Source organism: Nicotiana tomentosiformis, chromosome 12, assembly GCF_000390325.3.
Source record: "Nicotiana tomentosiformis chromosome 12, ASM39032v3, whole genome shotgun sequence".
In the NCBI taxonomy this organism is placed as follows: domain Eukaryota; kingdom Viridiplantae; phylum Streptophyta; class Magnoliopsida; order Solanales; family Solanaceae; genus Nicotiana; species Nicotiana tomentosiformis.
Genome location: NC_090823.1, coordinates 122,167,398 through 122,175,950, shown reverse-complemented (window position 1 = coordinate 122,175,950; position 8,553 = coordinate 122,167,398). Strand labels below are relative to the sequence as shown.

At 44.0% G+C, this 8,553-nt stretch overlaps 1 protein-coding gene across 1 annotated transcript; it reads right to left on the bottom strand.

Annotated features, from left to right (window-relative positions):
* Positions 1–1,600: 1,600 nt before the first annotated feature.
* LOC138903329 (uncharacterized) lies at positions 1,601–6,913 on the bottom strand. Its single transcript, XM_070191276.1, has 11 exons — positions 6,797–6,913; positions 6,334–6,666; positions 5,838–6,212; positions 5,268–5,753; positions 4,772–5,146; positions 4,202–4,687; positions 3,706–4,080; positions 3,136–3,621; positions 2,640–3,014; positions 2,070–2,555; positions 1,601–1,948 (listed from the first exon to the last, which is right to left on the bottom strand). The coding sequence occupies exons 1-11, from the start codon at positions 6,911–6,913 to the stop codon at positions 1,601–1,603; spliced, it is 4,242 nt and encodes a 1,413-aa protein (XP_070047377.1).
* Positions 6,914–8,553: the final 1,640 nt, after the last annotated feature.

Below are 8,553 nucleotides of genomic sequence, written 5' to 3'. Positions count from 1 at the left end.
ATCAATGTTGTACTGGAATTGTTTGACGAAGGCCTGGGCCATATCATCGCATACATGCTAGTGAGAGATATCTTGGTTAATGAACCATTCAGAGGCTACCCCCATAAGACTTTCCCCAAAATAAGCCATTAACAATTCTTCTTTTCCACCTGCACCCCTCAGCTGGTTGCAATACCTTTTCAAGTGTGCGATAGGGTCGCCGAGTCCATCATACTTCTCAAATTTTGGGGTCTTTAACCCTGGTGGGAAATGGATGTGAGGGAACATGCATAAATTGCTGAACGGAACACTTTTGTGACCACCTAGTCCTTGTATGTTCTTTATGTTATGTTCAAGACTTTTCATTATCCTGGCCATCTCATCCGGCTCAACCGTCTTGGGAAGCTTTTCATTTTCCACGGGTGACTCGTCCTAAGGAGTCTGATTGTATGGAGCCGAGACCCTGAAATTGGGAGAGTAATATTGGCCATCATAAGCATGAGATGGTGGCTCATTGTATGGCCTCATCACAGGAGGTGGTGGCGGGAATGTATATACCGGTGCGCCAGATGCGGCGAGAGGAATTTTCCTGACCGGTGCAACTGGAGGTCGCATATTAGAGGTACCAGGGGCAGCATGGAGGTTGTAGTTTGGCACATACCCTGGTGGTAGAATGTGATCGCTCACTGCATGGAGTGGTGGTTGAGTAGCACGGGGTACGGTGGAAGTTCCCTCTGAGGGACCCTGGGTGGAGGCTGACCGGAAACCCAAGCTTGATATACATCAGACAGTTGTTGTCTCAATTTTATAATTTCCTCCGACTCTTGCTCAACTGACTGACCCTGGGGATTGTCACTGACCAACTCGATTTCATCACTGTTATCCATTTCTACTGTTCCCTTTGATCTGGTGAAGTAATGATGTGTTGCCAGTTTCACCACAAACCAACCACCTTAAGCTTACTATATAAGAGACAACAAACGTGTTAGGGTTAGACATTTTATTGATATGAATCACACGTAACATGCCATGCTCTTAACATCATCACCATTTCTAACATGCTTTTGGAAGGCTTCATGTTTCATTCCGGCTTACCAGGTTACTTCTTATTGACGCTCTTATTTTCTTCTCTCCGTTTTTTTTTCTTTTTACTCGCGCCTTATTTTTATCCTTCATCTTAGAATCGTTGAAAAATATTTTGATCGAACCTTTTGGGGGTTGCCTACGTATCATGTCGCCGCATGAATCAGATTATAACGTAGTTCAGGAAAAATAGTAATAGTCTTGATTTTTTTCATTTTTTATTTATTTATTTTTTTCAAATCAACTCCAAATACAATGACAGAAAGGACATTACATCGAAAATGACTTAATAGACTCTAACAGGAATAAAATACAATGATTAAAAAAAACTCAACGATGACTCAAACTAAAATATTGTTGGGTTTGAAAAGTCTTAACTACTACGACTATGTTTCAAACTCCACAATCTTTGCTTTCAACCACTGGAACATCTGCTCATGGTGGCGCTTGCCCTGGCTGACCCCCCAATGTACGGTACATCCTCTCTAACTCTGCTACAAGATGATGGTCAAAGGAAGGTGCATGATCCAAAAAATTCTCATAATCCATCACATGGCAGTTCACATCCCTTGAAGTACTGAAAGTTCTGGTCTCGATCTTGTAACTGCTGCTGGCGAGTGGTGGCTATCTCTCTTATGTGTCCCTCGCGATCTAAAGCTAACTCCAACTGAGCCCGAAGTCTATCCTTCTCGAGTGTCACCTGAGCCCTCTCCCTATCAAAATTTGCATGTTGGTGGTCTCTATTGTACCTTCTCATTTCTCTCAACTGTGCCTGAAGTTGAGCTTCCAAACGTACCCAATGGACCCTATCTCTCTTGAACTGAGCCCTCTCTTCTTCAAATTCTGTTACTTGGCGATCCTTTCTAGATTTGGCCTCTTCATTTAACTATACGATTTTTTCCTTGGCTTTGTCCAATGTCTTTTCAGATTTTGCCAAGATGGCGTCATAATCTTGCACCTTTCCCATCAACTTGGCATTTCTAGTCTTTCCAACTTCTGACCGGTACCTTGGAGGCTTTGTTCATCTGTTGAAGTTGGACATGAAGGGCTTCATTTTTGCGGATTAGACTCTTCTTTTCCCCTTCAGCTTCTTGTGCTTGCAAGTCTTTCTCAAAATGGAGGTTTCTCAGCTTTTCTTCCAAAACATGAATAATTGCTTGGTATCCCTTTTCCTTTTCACCCCAAGCTAACCGTTCGTGGATCTTATCATTAAAGGCTTGAACATGCGGCCTTTTTGCGGGCCTTTTGGGCTCGGGATCCGGCTCATCATTTACATAGGACCTCTTCTCAAACCACCTAGCATAACTCGGATCTAGCTCACCTCTCGCAGTATCTGGTACCTGGGTATCATCTTTCAAGTAGCGACAACCATTCCAAATTTGCTTTATTAAAGCCTCCAGGAGTGGGGCTTCAGGGTGTAGCTCAATCACTTGCACGCTCAAATCTTCATCCTCATGCACTATCTGGTACCTTCCTAGCTGTCTTAGAATTCTCTATGGCACATACGGCTGGACACTTCTCAAATCCAACAGCAGCAAATAATTTTTTAAGGTCGACATGTGTATCACCTCTCTTACGGGGAGCCATTCCAAAGTCCACTCAATTTGACTTGCGTTTAAAGATCCCAAAGTCCACTCATGGACTTGCTCTCTGAAGTACTGAAAGTTCTGGTCTCGATCTTGTAACTTCTGCTGGCGAGTGATGGCTATCTCTCTTATGTGTCCCTCGCGATCTAAAGTTGACTCCAACTGAGCTCGAAGTCTAGCCTGCTCGAGTGTCGCCTGAACCGTCTCCCTATCAAAATTTGCATGTTGGTGGTCTCTATAGTACCTTCTCATTTCTTTCAGCTGTGCCTGAAGTTGAGCTTCCAAACGTACCCAATTGACCCTCTCTCTCTCTTCTTCAAATTCTGTTACTTGGCGATCCTTTCTAGATTTGGCCTCTTCATTTAACTATACGATTTTTTCCTTGGCTTTGTCCAATGTCTTTTCAGATTTTGCCAAGATGGCGTCATAATCTTGCACCTTTCCCATCAACTTGGCATTTCTAGTCTTTCCAACTTCTGACCGGTACCTTGGAGGCTTTGTTCATCTGTTGAAGTTGGACATGAAGGGCTTCATTTTTGCGGATTAGACTCTTCTTTTCCCCTTCAGCTTCTTGTGCTTGCAAGTCTTTCTCAAAATGGAGGTTTCTCAGCTTTTCTTCCAAAACATGAATAATTGCTTGGTATCCCTTTTCCTTTTCACCCCAAGCTAACCGTTCGTGGATCTTATCATTAAAGGCTTGAACATGCGGCCTTTTTGCGGGCCTTTTGGGCTCGGGATCCGGCTCATCATTTACATAGGACCTCTTCTCAAACCACCTAGCATAACTCGGATCTAGCTCACCTCTCGCAGTATCTGGTACCTGGGTATCATCTTTCAAGTAGCGACAACCATTCCAAATTTGCTTTATTAAAGCCTCCAGGAGTGGGGCTTCAGGGTGTAGCTCAATCACTTGCACGCTCAAATCTTCATCCTCATGCACTATCTGGTACCTTCCTAGCTGTCTTAGAATTCTCTATGGCACATACGGCTGGACACTTCTCAAATCCAACAGCAGCAAATAATTTTTTAAGGTCGACATGTGTATCACCTCTCTTACGGGGAGCCATTCCAAAGTCCACTCAATTTGACTTGCGTTTAAAGATCCCAAAGTCCACTCATGGACTTGCTCTCTGAAGTACTGAAAGTTCTGGTCTCGATCTTGTAACTTCTGCTGGCGAGTGATGGCTATCTCTCTTATGTGTCCCTCGCGATCTAAAGTTGACTCCAACTGAGCTCGAAGTCTAGCCTGCTCGAGTGTCGCCTGAACCGTCTCCCTATCAAAATTTGCATGTTGGTGGTCTCTATAGTACCTTCTCATTTCTTTCAGCTGTGCCTGAAGTTGAGCTTCCAAACGTACCCAATTGACCCTCTCTCTCTCTTCTTCAAATTCTGTTACTTGGCGATCCTTTCTAGATTTGGCCTCTTCATTTAACTATACGATTTTTTCCTTGGCTTTGTCCAATGTCTTTTCAGATTTTGCCAAGATGGCGTCATAATCTTGCACCTTTCCCATCAACTTGGCATTTCTAGTCTTTCCAACTTCTGACCGGTACCTTGGAGGCTTTGTTCATCTGTTGAAGTTGGACATGAAGGGCTTCATTTTTGCGGATTAGACTCTTCTTTTCCCCTTCAGCTTCTTGTGCTTGCAAGTCTTTCTCAAAATGGAGGTTTCTCAGCTTTTCTTCCAAAACATGAATAATTGCTTGGTATCCCTTTTCCTTTTCACCCCAAGCTAACCGTTCGTGGATCTTATCATTAAAGGCTTGAACATGCGGCCTTTTTGCGGGCCTTTTGGGCTCGGGATCCGGCTCATCATTTACATAGGACCTCTTCTCAAACCACCTAGCATAACTCGGATCTAGCTCACCTCTCGCAGTATCTGGTACCTGGGTATCATCTTTCAAGTAGCGACAACCATTCCAAATTTGCTTTATTAAAGCCTCCAGGAGTGGGGCTTCAGGGTGTAGCTCAATCACTTGCACGCTCAAATCTTCATCCTCATGCACTATCTGGTACCTTCCTAGCTGTCTTAGAATTCTCTATGGCACATACGGCTGGACACTTCTCAAATCCAACAGCAGCAAATAATTTTTTAAGGTCGACATGTGTATCACCTCTCTTACGGGGAGCCATTCCAAAGTCCACTCAATTTGACTTGCGTTTAAAGATCCCAAAGTCCACTCATGGACTTGCTCTCTGAAGTACTGAAAGTTCTGGTCTCGATCTTGTAACTTCTGCTGGCGAGTGATGGCTATCTCTCTTATGTGTCCCTCGCGATCTAAAGTTGACTCCAACTGAGCTCGAAGTCTAGCCTGCTCGAGTGTCGCCTGAACTGTCTCCCTATCAAAATTTGCATGTTGGTGGTCTCTATAGTACCTTCTCATTTCTTTCAGCTGTGCCTGAAGTTGAGCTTCCAAACGTACCCAATTGACCCTCTCTCTCTCTTCTTCAAATTCTGTTGCTTGGCGATCCTTTCTAGATTTGGCCTCTTCATTTAACTATACGATTTTTTCCTTGGCTTTGTCCAATGTCTTTTCAGATTTTGCCAAGATGGCGTCATAATCTTGCACCTTTCCCATCAAATTGGCATTTCTAGTCTTTCCAACTTCTGACCGGTACCTTGGAGGCTTTGTTCATCTGTTGAAGTTGGACATGAAGGGCTTCATTTTTGCGGATTAGACTCTTCTTTTCCCCTTCAGCTTCTTGTGCTTGCAAGTCTTTCTCAAAATGGAGGTTTCTCAGCTTTTCTTCCAAAACATGAATAATTGCTTGGTATCCCTTTTCCTTTTCACCCCAAGCTAACCGTTCGTGGATCTTATCATTAAAGGCTTGAACATGCGGCCTTTTTGCGGGCCTTTTGGGCTCGGGATCCGGCTCATCATTTACATAGGACCTCTTCTCAAACCACCTAGCATAACTCGGATCTAGCTCACCTCTCGCAGTATCTGGTACCTGGGTATCATCTTTCAAGTAGCGACAACCATTCCAAATTTGCTTTATTAAAGCCTCCAGGAGTGGGGCTTCAGGGTGTAGCTCAATCACTTGCACGCTCAAATCTTCATCCTCATGCACTATCTGGTACCTTCCTAGCTGTCTTAGAATTCTCTATGGCACATACGGCTGGACACTTCTCAAATCCAACAGCAGCAAATAATTTTTTAAGGTCGACATGTGTATCACCTCTCTTACGGGGAGCCATTCCAAAGTCCACTCAATTTGACTTGCGTTTAAAGATCCCAAAGTCCACTCATGGACTTGCTCTCTGAAGTACTGAAAGTTCTGGTCTCGATCTTGTAACTTCTGCTGGCGAGTGATGGCTATCTCTCTTATGTGTCCCTCGCGATCTAAAGTTGACTCCAACTGAGCTCGAAGTCTAGCCTGCTCGAGTGTCGCCTGAACCGTCTCCCTATCAAAATTTGCATGTTGGTGGTCTCTATAGTACCTTCTCATTTCTTTCAGCTGTGCCTGAAGTTGAGCTTCCAAACGTACCCAATTGACCCTCTCTCTCTCTTCTTCAAATTCTGTTACTTGGCGATCCTTTCTAGATTTGGCCTCTTCATTTAACTATACGATTTTTTCCTTGGCTTTGTCCAATGTCTTTTCAGATTTTGCCAAGATGGCGTCATAATCTTGCACCTTTCCCATCAACTTGGCATTTCTAGTCTTTCCAACTTCTGACCGGTACCTTGGAGGCTTTGTTCATCTGTTGAAGTTGGACATGAAGGGCTTCATTTTTGCGGATTAGACTCTTCTTTTCCCCTTCAGCTTCTTGTGCTTGCAAGTCTTTCTCAAAATGGAGGTTTCTCAGCTTTTCTTCCAAAACATGAATAATTGCTTGGTATCCCTTTTCCTTTTCACCCCAAGCTAACCGTTCGTGGATCTTATCATTAAAGGCTTGAACATGCGGCCTTTTTGCGGGCCTTTTGGGCTCGGGATCCGGCTCATCATTTACATAGGACCTCTTCTCAAACCACCTAGCATAACTCGGATCTAGCTCACCTCTCGCAGTATCTGGTACCTGGGTATCATCTTTCAAGTAGCGACAACCATTCCAAATTTGCTTTATTAAAGCCTCCAGGAGTGGGGCTTCAGGGTGTAGCTCAATCACTTGCACGCTCAAATCTTCATCCTCATGCACTATCTGGTACCTTCCTAGCTGTCTTAGAATTCTCTATGGCACATACGGCTGGACACTTCTCAAATCCAACAGCAGCAAATAATTTTTTAAGGTCGACATGTGTATCACCTCTCTTACGGGGAGCCATTCCAAAGTCCACTCAATTTGACTTGCGTTTAAAGATCCCAAAGTCCACTCATGGACTTGCTCTCTGAAGTACTGAAAGTTCTGGTCTCGATCTTGTAACTTCTGCTGGCGAGTGATGGCTATCTCTCTTATGTGTCCCTCGCGATCTAAAGTTGACTCCAACTGAGCTCGAAGTCTAGCCTGCTCGAGTGTCGCCTGAACCGTCTCCCTATCAAAATTTGCATGTTGGTGGTCTCTATAGTACCTTCTCATTTCTTTCAGCTGTGCCTGAAGTTGAGCTTCCAAACGTACCCAATTGACCCTCTCTCTCTCTTCTTCAAATTCTGTTACTTGGCGATCCTTTCTAGATTTGGCCTCTTCATTTAACTATACGATTTTTTCCTTGGCTTTGTCCAATGTCTTTTCAGATTTTGCCAAGATGGCGTCATAATCTTGCACCTTTCCCATCAAATTGGCAATGGTTTTCTAGTCTTTCCAACTTCTGACCGGTACCTTGGAGCTTTGTTCATCTGTTGAAGTTGGACACGAAGGGCTTTATTTTTGCGGATCAGACTCTTCTTTTCCCGTTCAGCTTCTTGTGCTTGCAAGTCTTTCTCAAAATGGAGGTTCCTCAGCTTTTCTTCCAAAGCATGGATAATTGCTTGGTATCCCTTTTCCTTTTCACCCAAAGCTAACCGTTCATGGATCTTATCATTAAAGGCTTGAACATGCGGCCTTTTTGCGGTCCTTTCGGGCTCGGGATCTGACTCATCATTTACACATGACCTCTTCTCAAACCACCTAGCATAACCCGGATCTACCTCACCTCTCGCAGTATCTGGTACCTGGGTATCATCTTTCAAGTAGCGACAACCATTCCAAATTTGCTGGATTAAAGCCTCGGGGAGTGGGGCTTCAGGGTGTAGCTCAATCACTTGCACGCTCAAATCTTCATCCTCAGGCACTATCTGGTACCTTCCTAACTGTCTTAGAATTCTCTGTGGCACATACGGCTGGACACTTCTCAAACCCAACAACAGCAAATAATTTTTTAAGGCCGACATGTGCATCACCTCTCTTACAAGGAGCCATCCCAAAGTCCACTCAATTTGACTTGCGTTTAAAGATGTTAGGTGGGATATTTAGGCTTCCACCCCTTCTGGAGAGTTATAATCTTTTACTCTTTCTTTGTAGCTCACAATAAAATTGTACGTGCTCGGACCATAGCTCATGAACTTGGAGTGATGTCGGAGATGCTCAATCAACCACATTTGCAACAAAATATTGCACCCTTCGAAGAATTTTGCCCCGGACTTACGCAAAGTCAATGCCCAATAAATGTCTGATAGAATGATCAGGGCAAGAATGTGATGTTCTTTGGTAGTGAGGACTTGTACAACCCTGGTTGTGCGGGTATCAATTGTCTGCTCCTCGTTTGGGAAGACCATAATTCCCAGAAACGCCACCATAAAGGCGAAACGATAGTGAATCTACCATGTGTCCTTGTTCTGCTTATTGTTAAGGCCCTTTTCATGCATTTCAAATCCATTTGGCTGCCCGAACCTGGAGTACATGAAGTAGAAAGAACAACACCCTTCGACTACGTTGGTCTTTCTGATTTGCTTACTGATGTTCAGAAGATCGAAGAATCGGTGTACAGAG

Excerpts from the sequence above, each read along its gene's own strand:
- LOC138903329 (XM_070191276.1), bottom strand. The coding sequence starts at position 6,913 with ATGGCTCCCCGTAAGAGAGGTGATACACATGTCGACCTTAAAAAATTA. Across the intron at positions 4,688-4,771 it reads GGACTTTGGAATGGCTCCCC|AGAATTCTAAGACAGCTAGG; the intron begins GTAAGAGAGGTG and ends TATGTGCCATAG. Across the intron at positions 3,622-3,705 it reads GGACTTTGGAATGGCTCCCC|AGAATTCTAAGACAGCTAGG; the intron begins GTAAGAGAGGTG and ends TATGTGCCATAG.